Source organism: Carcharodon carcharias, chromosome 2 (assembly GCF_017639515.1).
Source record: "Carcharodon carcharias isolate sCarCar2 chromosome 2, sCarCar2.pri, whole genome shotgun sequence".
Taxonomy (NCBI): Eukaryota; Metazoa; Chordata; class Chondrichthyes; order Lamniformes; family Lamnidae; genus Carcharodon; species Carcharodon carcharias.
The window spans coordinates 57,362,428-57,376,694 of record NC_054468.1 but is presented as its reverse complement, the minus strand read 5'-3'; the positions used below and the strand labels follow the sequence as shown (position 1 = coordinate 57,376,694).

At 41.3% G+C, this 14,267-nt stretch overlaps 1 protein-coding gene across 2 annotated transcripts in view; it reads right to left on the bottom strand.

The window, feature by feature from the left end:
- Nucleotides 1-13,385, bottom strand: part of LOC121273717 (WD repeat-containing protein 49-like) — an 85,468-nt gene extending 72,083 nt beyond the window's left edge. For both annotated transcript variants that reach the window (XM_041180883.1, XM_041180887.1), the window contains exons 1-3: nucleotides 13,286-13,385; nucleotides 9,541-9,981; nucleotides 75-251 (exon numbers count right to left, since the gene is read on the bottom strand). In XM_041180883.1, the coding sequence (XP_041036817.1) occupies nucleotides 75-251; nucleotides 9,541-9,981; nucleotides 13,286-13,309 (642 nt within the window). In that variant the 5' untranslated portion in view covers nucleotides 13,310-13,385. The remainder of the gene's footprint in view (nucleotides 1-74; nucleotides 252-9,540; nucleotides 9,982-13,285) is intronic.
- Between the last annotated feature and the right edge of the window lie 882 nt (nucleotides 13,386-14,267).

The window sequence follows — 14,267 nt, the reverse complement described above, 5'->3', positions numbered from 1 at the left end:
CTGAATTAAATTCATTGATCATTACCATTAAAATAATCCAAATCCTAGGATAATTTTTGATTAGCACAAGTTACCTCCCCACAGATGTCACCAAAGGTGAGAACTGCTTCATTTCCATCTTCTGGGTTATACCAATAGTGCATACAAATCAGAGTGTTGCATATTCCATGAAGTTTATACTGACAGGAAAATTCTTCTTTGGAATTAAGGTCATAAAAGCAAATCTCCTTACTGGTAAATGCAACTGCTACCTTAAAAAAGAACACAGAAAATTGCTTTTATTTGCAGCATGAAACGAGAGTTCCAAAATTTAGCAAATGTCTTTGAACAGTCATGGACTGAAGTTCAAGAAGGCAGATCACCACTAACTTCTCTAGGGCAATTAAGGATGGGCAATAAAAATGCTGACCTAGTCAGCAACATCCACAACATGTTAAAGTGTAAAAAAAGAACTAATGCAAATGAGTGTAATTTTTTGAAGTACAATTACTATTATTCTTTAAGCAAACATAGCAGCCAATTAAATACAGCTAAGACCCACAAACAGCAAATGAGATGAATGCCGACCTAGAAATCAGAGGCTGGATTTTACGGCCCCCACCACCGGCACGTTTGAAGATGAGTGGGTTTGTAAAATGCAGCGTGTGGCCTGTCCGCAGCATTCCTGCCCGCCCCCGACCTGTCAAATATATCATGGAAAGCAGTGAAGGCACCAGACGACCAGCCTGCCCTTGGGCCTATTGAGGCCCAGTTAATGGCCAGTTAAGTGCTTCATCCCACTCCTGCCACTATTTTACCTGTGGCAAGGGAACACACACATTAAGTGTGTAGCCTAGCAGGGCTCACTGGTGTCAGGAAAGGGAGAGAATCTCCACTGGGTCCCCTATGCCCATTGGTGGCATCCCAACCCCATCATCATTTAACCCTGCCCTGAACCTGTGAATGTAGAGAGGCTGTGAAGCTGCCGGCCTTTTGGTGGGCAGCCTCGCAATGACTTTTTAGTTGTGTGTGTGTGTGTGTGTGTGTGTGTGTGTGTGTGTGTGTTGGGGGGGGGGGGGTTGGGTGTAGGGTGGGGATACATCACCCTGTGAAACCCAGCACCAGGAAATCTTCCATCTCCTCTGTGAATAGTGCCACCGGGCAACATTTATATTGTTCTACATAAACAGATGGGAACTTATATTTCACATTGGATCGGAAAGCACTCCATCAGTAGCGTATTAATATGCCAGCCCAAATTATGTGCTCAAATCCTAGAGCCTTGAAACAACAGCTTTCTGACTGAGAGCCAAGAGTATGAGCAATTGAGACAGCTGGTACTGACATTTAACTGATCTAAAATAGATTGCTTAATCTAGAAACACGCAAGCAATCGCCCCTCATTACATATATACTCAATAAATAATGCTGAGGTCTTTTCAGTGTACTAGAAATGCATTTTATTATTTATCAACCATATACTAAGTGTGGGAATTTTGATTAAAAGATTAGGTATACCGAGTGCAATAGTTTTTCAATGATCCTTGTGGTTATTTTCATGCATTTAAATGCAATGATTGTAATGGAAATCTAAGTATATCACTTTTAATTCTGCTGTTATTAAAACGATAATATATCTGAGTGTTAACTTGGTAATAGTCCTCTCAATATATATAATTTAAAAGCTGAACTAAATATCTTTAGAATTGTGAATTTGTCATTCATTCTCTAAGGCTCGGGGAGCAGATGTACTTGGGGTTCAGACACAGAAATCCTTAAAAGTGGGAGGGACAAGTTGTTAGAATGATTTAAGAAAATGAATACTAGCTGTTGAAAAAAAACATCATATATGACAAAAATAAGTAGTGCTAAACCTAGACACAAAATTAGTTAAGTTGCTGTTAGAATATTGTATCAAGTTTTTGAAGTTTTTACAGGAGATGGCAAGGCAATGCAGATGGTGCAGATTCAATAGAATAGAATAGAAAGAGACGAGAGGCTTTGGCTATGTGGGAGGATGAGAATATGGGGCTTTCTTCAGTAAATCAGACATTTAAGAAAATATTTGATAAATGTGTTCAAAGTTATGAAAAGTTATGATAAAGTAAATAGGAAAAATTACTTTCACTGAGTCAGTAAATAGATGACATACATTTAAGGTCATTACAAAAAAAAACAAAGTGAGAAATTTTTCAGACAGAGACTTATTAGGACATGGAATGCAATATCCGAAACAGTGATAGAAGCAAATCCCATAACAGTTTTTGCTTTAATGAAAGTTGATTAATATTTGAAAAAAATTAAAACGGTGTTGGCAAAGATCCAGAGAATATAAAAAAGTTAATAACTCTTTCAAAAAGCGTTGTGCAGTCTGGTGCTGTGTTATAAAGTTCTATGATTCTGCAGCCCACTACCTTACTTACCTATCTTCTATTCCACCACAGGCACACCAATAATGCAATTTTACAGGTACACCCTGGGGAGTTCAACAACAGCAATTGCATTTATAGAGCACACTTAACATTAGAAAACAGCCCAAGGTACTTCAAGGAGAATGATCAAACAAAAAGTCACATTAAATCAAAGAAGAGATATTAGGATGGATGGCTAAGCTTGGTCACAGGTATAAGTTCTAAAGAAAGTCTTTAAGGAAAGAGCAGTGGAGAAATTCAGCACTACAGCTCAGCAAGTATTGGAATAATGGGAGGAATTTAGTGTGGGTTAGGATACAGGCAGCAGAATTTTGAATGTGCTCAAGTTTATGAAGATAGAAAAACATGAGTTATGAAAACAGAAAATGGGAGGTCGGTCAAACAGGCATTGGAATAGTTGACTCTGGAGATACTAAAAACATCAATTAGGTTTCCAGCTCATAAGAGCAGAGATAGCAGCAGTGATGGTTAATGTTGCTGAGGTGGGCATAGGTGATTTCTGTACTAAAGAAGTTATGAGGTCGGAAGCTCAGCTCAGCATTAAATAGGATGCCAAGGCTGCAAAACATCTAGTTGAGCTTCATACAGTGGCAAGGCAGAGTTTGGAATTGATAGCAAGTAAATAGAATTTGTGACATGGACCAGAAACAATTAATTTGACCATCCAATGTCTTACTTCATTCGTTCCTAGGGCGTGAACATTGCTAGCAAAGCCAGGAGTTATTGCCCATCCCTAATCATTCTTGAGAAAGTAGTGGTGATCTGCCTTCTTGTACCGCTACAGTCCATATAGTACCCACAGTGCCATTAGGAATTTCCAGGTTTTTGACCCAGCGATGATGAAGAAATGGTTATGTAATTCCAAGTCTGGACAGTGTGTGGTTCAGAGGGAAACTTGCAGGTGATGGTGTTCCCTTGCATCTGCTGCCTTTGCCGTCTAGGTGGTAGAGGTTAGCCTTTTGGAAGGTGCTATCGAAGGAGCCTTGGCAAGTTGCTGCAGTGCACCTTGTAGATGGTAACACTACTGCCACTGTATGAATATATAAGGTGGTGGATAGCATGCCACTCAAATAGATTACTTTGTCCTAGATGGTGTCGAGCTTCATGAGAGTTGTTGGAGCTGCACTCATCCAGGCAAGTGGACAGTGTTCCAATACACTTCTGACTAATATCTTGTAGATGGTGGGCAGGCTTTGTGGAGTCAGGAAATGAGTTTCTCACTGCTGAATTCCCAGCCTTTGACCTGCTCTAACAGCCATATGACTGGAGGAAATTGTGGTTTATCAAGGACTGCATGTCAGTTAAGCAGGCTAACCTAGAGGTAATGGCAAGATTGAACAAGGTGGAGGGGAGTTGGGACTGGCTGTCATCAGCCTACCTGTGGAAGCTGATATCATGGCCAGAAATTTACGCTGTTCATGCAGGCGTGTACCTGACCCAAAATCGTGTGAAATTATGCCAGACGATGTCAGGCTGGTGTCCCAATGTCATCGCATTCGCGTGCAACCTTACGATCGGCAGGCATGCGCGGGATTCGGAAGCACGCCCACTGACAATTGAGCCGGCAATTAAGCCCATTAAGGAGCCACTTGTCAGAGATTTTACATGGCCCGTCCACTTTTACAGTAGGCGGATGGGTCAAACAGCCAAACAAGGCGGCCTTCATATTTTCACTACAAACTACATCCAGGGCTGGATGAAATGTCTGGGGTTAAATAAAATAAAATTAGATGTTTGAGGGATGATCTATTATGTAGTCTGCTGCCAGCTGCTTGTATTTACAGTATTGTCACAGTTTGCAGCAGTTTATTGAGCTCATTTCATTTTTAAATTACTGCAGCTCCCTGAGGCAGCTCCACAGTAACCGCCAGCCTTCAAGGGGCGCAAGCCCACACCCTCCCTTCTCTCGGTGCCCGCCCTCTTCCCGCAAACCCTCCCCCATGCAGCAGTGAGCTTTTCTCAGCACGTGTTTCACACTGGCTGGTTGTTAACTGACCAGCCAGTGTGAAATTGTCTTCGGGGGCCAGTTGCAGCCGGAAGCGAACATGCACGTATGACAAACAATATATCAGGCGGCCTGAATCTTACACTCTTCAGGTTCACACTATTGGCAGGCCCGGAAGCGGACCCAAAACGCACTTTTGGCCGCAATCGCCCCCCGAATGCAATTTCACACTGGCTGGCCGTTAATTGGCCAGCCAGCATGAAGCGCACACTGAGAAAGGCTCAGTGCTACTGGGGGAGGTGTGGGGCTGGGGAGGGTGGGAGGTTGCGAAAAGTGAGGGAGCGGAACTGCCTCAGGGGGCTGCAGACCTCTCCAGATTAAATGACAAAAAATTGCAGCAAACAGTGCCTATATAGCACATTCAAACATTTGACAGCAGAACTCAAAAAAACATCAGTCCCCAGATATCTTTTATTATATTTCACCCTGGACATTTCATCCCACCCTGGATCAAGGTTTCAGTGAAAATATGCTGCCATCAGGCTGATTGGCCCATCTGCCAACCATAAAAGTGGACGGGCCACGTAAAACCAATTACAATTGCCTCTTTAATGGGTTTAATTGCCTGCTTAATTGTTGGTGGGTGCACTTCTAATTGCCGCGCGTGCCCACCGAGCAAAATATTGGGCAAGTGCACGATGATGTCAGGAAATGCACCCGACAACTTTTCGTGCAATTTCAAGTCAGGCATGCGCCCACACAACTAACGTAAAATTCCGGCCCATGTCTTTGAATGATGTGGCTAAGCTCCAGTATATAGGAAAGGGAAAAGAATGAATTTTTGGGAAACTCGGAAAAGTAATGGTGCAAAGGAAGGATGAGAAACTATTGCAGGAAATTCTCTGGTTATGACTAGGCAATAATGAAACCAGGTGGAAGAATCCCAGTCAGCTGGACAATGCAAGTGAGGAATCCGTGTTAAAGACTACATAGAGACCGAGAAGGATAAGGAGGGGTAGTGGTCCATGGTCACAGTCGCTGAGGATATAATTTGGCATCTTGATCAGTGTTCCATGAACTAGTCCAGAAATTGATACATGTTTTAGACTGTGGCTTCAATTTCTGTGAGAGGCTGTCCGTCTTTGAGAAGATGGCTCTGGAGGCCTGAATCCAGAGGTCCTGCCTTTGAACTCGGCAGCTACCATTTTTGCGGGGGGGTGGGGGGGAAACAAAGGCAGGTCAAACTTTGCACATCTGTGGTTCACAAAGGCAGCTGCATATTAAAGTAGAGCTACTTTCAGCCTGGTCTGATTTTCGCAAGGAGGGAGAGGGAAATACGACTTTGTACATTTTACCTGGTAGGAGGAGCTCTAAACTTATTGGAGTTCTTTGGTGAGGCAGGGTACCCTTTTGTAGAGGTAAGGTGCCCTTATAGATATGGTCTCAGGAGACATTTGAGAGAGATCTGGTGCCCTTTGGGAGAGATCAGGTGCCCTTTGGGAGAGGTCAAGTGCCCTTTAGTATTGTTAAAAGCTGACAGGAATGTGTGAAAAAAGTAGATACTCATTGGAATTGTCAAGGGAGCTGTCAAAGAGAACTGTCAAAGAAAGCTGCCAAGGTTTTAAATCTTCTGTCCTTTAAATATTTGAAAAAAACTTTCTGCAGTGTTAAAAGAAATCAGTGCTTGTTATTTCACAACAAAAATAAAAATACCTGGAAAAACCCAACAGGTCTGACAGCATCTGCGGAGAGGAACACGGTTAACGTTTCAAGTCCGTATGACTCTTCAACAGAACTAAGGAAAAATAGAAAAGAGGTGAAATATAAGCTGGTTTAAAGGGGAGGGTGTGTGACAAGGAGAGCTGGATAGAGGGCCAGTGATAGGTGGAGAAAGCCAAAAGATGTCATAGACAAAAGGACAAAGAGGTGTTGAAGGTGGTGATGTTATCTAAGGAATGTGTTAATTAAGGGTAGAAAGCAGGATGAGCAAGGTACAGATAGCCCTAGTGTGGATGGGGTGGGGGGAAGAGATCAAAATAGGCTAAAAGGTAGAGATAAAACAATGGGTGGAAATACATTTAAAAATAATGGAAATAGGTGGGAAAAGAAAAATCTATATAAATTATTGGAGAAAAGGGGGATCGGAAAGGGGGTGGGGATGGAGGAGAGAGTACATGATCTAAAATTGTTGAACTCAATATTTAGTCCGGAAGGCTGTAAAGTGCCTAGTCGGAAGATGAGGTGCTGTTCCTCCAGCTTGCGTTGAGCTTCACTGGAACAATGCAGCAGGCCAAGGACGGACCTGTGGGCATGAGAGCAGGGTGGAGTATTGAAATGGCAAGCAACAGGGAGGTCAGGGTCATGCTTGCGGACAGACCGAAGGTGTTCCGCAAAGCAGTCACCCAGTCTGCGTTTGGTCTCTTCAATGTAGAGGAAACCACACTGGGAGCAGCGAATACAGTAGACTAAATTGAGGGAAGTGCAAGTGAAATGCTGCTTCAATTGAAAGGAGTGTTTGGGCCCTTGGACGGTGAGGAGAGGTGAAATAAAGGGGCAGGTGTTACACCTTCTGCGGTTGCATGGAAAGGTGCCGTAGGAGGGGTGTTGAGGTGCGGAAGCGATGGAGGGGTTATTTCGCTGTCTGACATAAGTCTGAGGGTTACCATTACAGAATTAATGCTACATAATTGATTTCACAGCCTGTCATTGACACAGTGGGGTGTCTGTCAGTTCATAGTTTGATTGACAGCTCCATGTGCTTATAAAGTCTTTTAAGTAGGACTATGAATACATAAGTCCTTATAAGGCATTAAAGGAAGTTAAATATAGTGAATGGGTTTTAATCAATGAGGGTGTTTTTTTTTAAAATAGTGAATTCATCAATAGACATTTAAGAACTGTATTGAATCCGAGCATGGCTCCTGACGTCTGCAAATGGTAGATACTGGGTGAGTTGGCGTGGAGGGTATAAAGGCAAAAGGCGGTTGATGGGGGTATGGGTTGGCACATGTTGGCACTAAGGACATGGGGCTGTAAAGGGCCATGGGGAGTGGTTGGAATAGAGACAATAAAGGGCCATTGGGTTGGAGGGGCATAGGTTGGCATGGAGAGTATGAAGGGCTATGGGTGTGGGTGGGAGGCATGAGGTGGCATGGATGGGGTATTGGGAGTTTGTGGGGAGAGGGAGGGAGGGAGTGAGGGAGTGTGAAGATTGGGGGCAGATTTTAGTTTTATTCTTTTCTTCACAGTGCCGGAGCACCAAGGCGGGCCTTTTCATCTAGCTTGTCTCCACACCTGGCAGCCCTCTGTTGCCTCCAAACTATTTGTGGATGGAGAGCCCAAATCACATTTCACCCTCCCCCCCATCTCACCACCAACCACCAGCCCCTCCACCACCCTGAACAAAAATCTATCCATCCAAGGCACTTGAATTGATTACCCTTGAACTCGTATCCTGATATGTGTTTTCCCTTCATACTATACATCTGTTTTATGCAGTATTTTATTCAGCTTCTGAGAAAATTTTGCGCTCAGAGTGGCACTGTCCGCAACATATGATGATGTGCTCCTAAGAATCAATACTTTTGCTATGATTACAGTATATTTCTCAACAAGTAATCTGAGGTAGACTGCTTTCAATTTCTAGGTTGAGGTATTATTTTATGTATCACACTCAGCCACTTTTTGGTGCATTATGTTTTGGTGTCTCACCGCATTCTTATCTGCAAATTTTGTATTAAGCAAAGACAAGCAAGTCACAACTGAGTGCTGGGGCACCTCACAAATCATCAACTGGCAAACAGGAACAAAAATAACCAATTGTGAAATTTCAAACAACCAATGAATCAAAAATGGGTACTCAACAACAGTCAACACAGCAGAATCTTTCATTTCTATGATGTCGTTAATGTAATAAGTTGTCACAAGGCACTTTACAGGAGTAGAATGTGGAGCACATAGTGATTGGGGGAACAGAGTGCTTTGTAAACAGAGCACTAAAGTCGGGAATATGGTGCAAGTAGGAATTCGGGGGAAGGAGTTGCTGCTTTTTACTCTTTTTGTTTTATCTCCAATAGCTGGAGTGTGTTCTTTTGTCTCAAGCTAGGAGACTATAACTTGCTATTACTTTTGTTAATTAATTATTAATTTAGTAATCAAATAAATACATGAGGATAGACAGACATGGCAAGGCACGTGGTACGTCATGATTGCTACTTGTGAAAGCTTGTAGACAGCATTGTGGTCCTGGACAATCATATCTGCAGTAAGCATCTGTGTCTTTTACAACTTTGACTGAGTTGTTGAACTGGAGTCCGAGCTGCAGACATTAGGGGACAAAAGGAGGGGGAAGTGTTACCTGGACAGTTTGTTTCAGGAGACAGGCACACCCTTTAAGTTAATTAGAATTTTACAGTTGATCAATGGCCAAGGATAGGAGGGTGTGACTGTGAATCAGGCAGGGTTCCAGGATGTAGTGATAGAGGAGCCTCAGCCTGTGACTTTGACCAGCAGGTACAAAGTACTTGCTACGTGTGTGAATGAGAACAAGGACTGCAAGGTGGATGGGAAACTCAGCACGGGACCATGGTTCAGAAAACCATTCAAGTCGGTGGGGAGGGATGGTTGAAAAGCAAATGTAGTAGTGACAGGGGAAAGTATAGTCAGAGGAATTGAAACAGTTCTCTGCAGCCACAGCCTTGAGTTCCAAAGGCTGTATTGCTTGCCCAGTTGTAGGGTTAGAGACATCTCTTTGCAACTGAAGGTAAATTTGTCTCCAAGAAGGAGGAGGATACAGTTGGTCCAGTTGAGAACGAATGACATAAGTGTCATTTATATTATAATGATATAATGCCTTGAGCTTATTTATAAGGTACAAGGCGCCAATCGCTCAAAAGGAATTTGGTAAACACATTGTGGGTTCATTTATTAAGACTAAGCACATGGGAAGAATTATACGTAGGTATAAAGCTTGAAGACACCAGATTGTGTGTGTGCCTCTGCTCAAAGCAAAACCGAACCGGAAGCAAAAAATCAGGTCTGAGTTTTAAACCAGAAGTACCTAAATAGGAAGAAGTTAGAATTAACTAGATCCTGATATGCACATTTATTTAAGAAGTACTTTGCAATGCTCTTTTCTTTGAACTGATTCATAAGGGCCACTGTATTTCAGAAGTAAAATCCTACCTTGTTTACATTTGCTAAGGAGATCATACTTGTTACCCAGAGGTCTCGCAGTCTTACAGAATCTGTGGCAACTCGTAAAGTTTGCTGCAGCTTTAAATTCTCACCCCAGATGCTCAACCAACCTTCCTTACTCAAACTCAGGTACCGATGTGAATTCTTCAGGTAGACTATACTTTGAATAGGTTCCTTATGATGCGACTGAAGAAATTTAATATCTTTCCACTGAGGAACAAGTGATGAATTTGTCCGCTCTTCTTTTTCATAAAGTTCTAACAGCATAAATGTTGTCACTTTGTCCCAGTTAACAAAACCATCTCGTGCTACATCAATTCTGTCAAACAAGTCTCCATACTCCTCTTCAACACCACATCCAAGAGCTGTGAACATATTGTCAATAAAGCTCTTCCTATTAACCGGCACAAATTCTTTAAAATTTGATGGCTAAAAGAGGAAAGAGTATAAAAAGTTTTGTTTATGCAAATAAAAACTATACAGTTATTAACCTGGATCATTTTAAATTAGTGCTAATCATGCATTAATTATTATAGAGCATTTTCAAAATATTACTTAATGAGAAGTACATAAGTATTAAATTAATTCAATTGCTGTATGGACTTGCAGTTGAAAGCTAAGCATTATGCCTCTAACATTTTCATAAATACACTCATTAGTAAGCAAGTTTTATTTATTATTACTGCAACCAAGCATTTATAATTTGGCACAGCCCATTTTATCTAGAATGATCTGATAAACAATATTATAAATAGAGGGATAGAAAATCTCAAACCACCACAGGATAAAAAAGTTTTCCAAAACCACAGACTTAGAATTCAATCTCAATGAGAACCAATTTTAATAAATGGATAGAAATAGTTCTGTGCCAAATAGCATTTATGTTAAACAGGATTTGATCGAACCATACTTGACCTTTGCTTTCAGGTTGGTGTATTCTGGTGCTACATTGGCTCAGTTACCTGCTTGCATCTCTGTGTCAGAGCTAGAGTAGGTTCGAGGGTCACATTGTGTTAAGCATGTAATCCAAGGAGGCACATAGTACAAGAATGCTGCATTTTTAGATGCGGCATTCTTCAGATAAAGTGTTAATCTTAAATCCTATCTACCTATTCAGGGAGACATACAAAATCCAATTGTAGTACTTCAAAAACAGCAGGGGGTTCTTGTGCCATCTTGGTCAACATATCTTCCCAACCTCTACCACCAATAAAGTTACTGCAGATGCAGATTGGCTGCAACATTTGTTTACATAACAACAGTTCAAAGGTAATTCATAATTTTTTTAAAAATCAGTATTTTCTATGCCAGTGACTAATACTTTTAATATTAATCCAATTGTTATATCAATCTGTACAGTTCTGCCTCAGTTTTAACCATAGAAACCACAGTCAGTTGTTTTTATGACAGTGTTTGAGATTTCCAATCAGAGCCCCACCTCTAAAATGGAAGGTAGGAATACATAAAAGAAGAAAACATAAAATAATTAAAATGGAATATATCAATTAGAAACTAGCCCAAGAACTTGGATTCCTCTAGAATTCCCCTGAATTTGCTGCCTGGACTGGTGGTGGAAACAGAAACCCTCAACTCATTTAAAAGGTACCTGGATCTGCACCTGAAGTGCTGTAATCTACAAGGCTCTGGACCAGGTACTGGAAGGTAAAATTAGAATGGGTGGCTAGTTTTGTATTTTTTCTTTTTTGACCGGCACAGACACGATGGGCTGAATGGCTTCTTCCTGTGCTGTAACTTTTCTATGGTTCTAGGTCAATATATTTTTAAAATATATTTAAGGAAGAAAACTTACATTTTTTCAAAAACTATCAGTAACAAGTTATTAACTGGTGACTGAGCGCATGAGGAAAATAAGCTGAGGCCACACAACTAACTACATTGAGAATATGAGGGTGCTGAAAAACAAAAACCCATTCATTTGTTCAACCCTCACAAAGGAATTTAAATATGCTGGATACTAAATCTACTAAATCTTTCTTGCAGGAGTTTGCCAGCCCATAATATGAATTTAAGGCATGACTCATTCCCCAAGAGCTTCCCGTTCAAATCCTCCAGTCTGTCTTTTACCCTTCTTACAGCACCAACGTCCCTATCCAGGTTATGAATGACATCCTCTGTGACAATTGTGAGTTATCCATCTTCAGCCTTTGCAAAGCATTCAGCACATTCAACTAAGCCATCCTTCTCCAATCTCTTTATTATTATATTCTATGAACTACCTTCAAAGGCCCCTTTCCTTTTGTCAACTGCGCTGTGCTATTTTCATACAGTTTTTAGATGTACACCGATGGTACCTGACTCTATCACTCCATATTCTCATCCACCTCTGTGTTGTCAAGGCAATTTCTCTGGCATCCAGTCCTGGATGAATCATAATATCCCCCTCTTTACCCCTCATCATAAACTCCATACTCTTCTCGCTGGTTCTATGCCCTTCCCCAGCTAATGGGCAGGATCTTCCGGTTGGCAGGATCAGGGCGCACTCGCCGATGCGTAAAATGACACAGAATGACGTCAGGTGGAACTCCTTACATCACCCGGCTTCATTTCCATTTTCAGGTCAGCGGGGGTGCAGCCGAGTCAACTGCTGACCTGTCAACAGCCTATTAAGGCCATTGAGACACTAATTAAAATCATTGATGGACCTGCCTGTCCAACCTTAAGGTTGGTGGACAGGCTGGGAGCCCTGGCGGGCTTCAGAAAAAGGTGGGATGAGGTTTCATGAGGTTATTTAAATTTTTAATAAAGGTTTCAATAAAAGTTATGGCCATGTTCCAACTCATGTGACAGTGAAATTTTATCATTTGTATAACAATTTTTAATTCGGAATCGATCTCCCTGAGGCAGCACTTAGGGGCGCCAATTGGAGACGCGCCCGCTCCCACACTTACCCCCCAACAGGTGAAAATTTTTCCCAATGTTTCAGCTTGTTTACAACTTTAGTGTCTATTTTGAACCTGGGCTGACTTAAAGATTCCATATCTTCTCTGTAACTAAACTTCTTACTTCCACCTTACTTTAGTCTGTCTGTGGTGAAAGCCTCCTATGTGCTTGTTACCTCCAGACACAACTATTCCAACAGTGTTCTTATCAGGCTCCTATCATTCACCCTCTATAAATTCAAACTTATCCATTAGGCTATTGTGAATAATCAGTCCTACTTGCCCACCACCCCTCATTGGTTTTATTATCACTAACATCTTAAATCTAAAATACTCATCTTTATTTTTAATTTCTTCACAGCTTTGTTCCACCCTATCTGTAATTTCCTCCAGTCCTATACCCCTTAAACACTTCATTCTTCTGACTCTAGTGCTCCATGCATCATCTTCGCACCATCACTGACAGCGTCTTTAACCATGTGCTTTCTATCATCTGCAATTCATCGCCTGCTCCTGTAAAATTCTTTTCAAAACCCATTTCTTTAATCTTTCCTTTTCTGGTTCACCGTTTATTTTCCATACACTTTTTTGTGTGAAACACCTTGAGACTTTTTTTTAACACTATATAAATGAAATTAGTGTTGTCCATGCTATGATCCCATCAAACATGTTATTTTGCTCCATGCAAACAAACATAGAATAAAAATGGATGAGTTTTACATGTAGCTCCAATGAGTTATTTGGGCTTGTATGCAAATATTCAACATTTCAGTTGATAATAAGGTAGAACAGTAACTACAATGCCAACATGCAGCATAACTGTGAAAACCTACCATGAAAACCTTCTGTATTTTCATTATATCTTTGACACTGAGTCGGTTTTCTAGCTGATCCAGGATCTTTTTTGATGTTTCCGTTTTATCAGAATTTGATTCAAGTGTTGTGGACTCCTCATTTTCAATATTTAGCGACTCAACTGGCGACCGATCCGACATTCTTCAAGCCTTCAAGGTTTGTTGCAGAGGGTTTCTAACAGAAAAACAGACAGCATGTTACCTTCATAAAGTGCACGTGTGATTGTGACTGATCATGATTACGGTCTTCAAATTGCATTCTTTCTACATTTTTTGTAACAATACATATAAATGTTTTGTGAAATTGCTGAACAGTTTTGCAATATTAGATTCAGGAGATTATATAAATGGACTGGGTTTGTGGCCCCTCTCTGACTTTTTTGGGAGAAGCACCAAAAAACTTGTGAATTGCAAGCAGATTCCATACAATATCCATTCCTAAGGGCATATAGTCCGACAGATACTTTTCCCACAGTTGTTGTTAGTTATCATGTTCTTTCTTTGAGGCAAAGATGACCATGTTTATCAACTGCAGTGTAGGGGAAGTAAGTGATTGCTAAAGCCAATGTGTGCCCAGAAGGTTCTGCTACAAATAGTGCAGGATACCACAGACGACTGAGTTTTGAACGAGTTGCTGGCTCAGGATGTCCTCTGCTTGGATTTTCTCTCTGCTTCTTATGAGTAAAGATTGAACAGGTTGGGCCTATACTCATTAGAGTTTAGAAGAATGAGAGGTGATCTTATTGAAACGTATAATACTCTGAGGGGGCTTGGCAGGGTAGATGCTCAGAGAACGTTTCCTCTTGTAGGACAAATGGGCTCAGTTTAAAAATTAGTGGTCTCCCATTTAAGACAGAAATAAGGAGAAATTTCTTCTCTCAGAGGATCATCAGTCTTTGGAATTTTCTTTCCCAGCAAGCAAAGGAGGCTGGGTATTTGAATATATTCAAGGCTGAGTTAG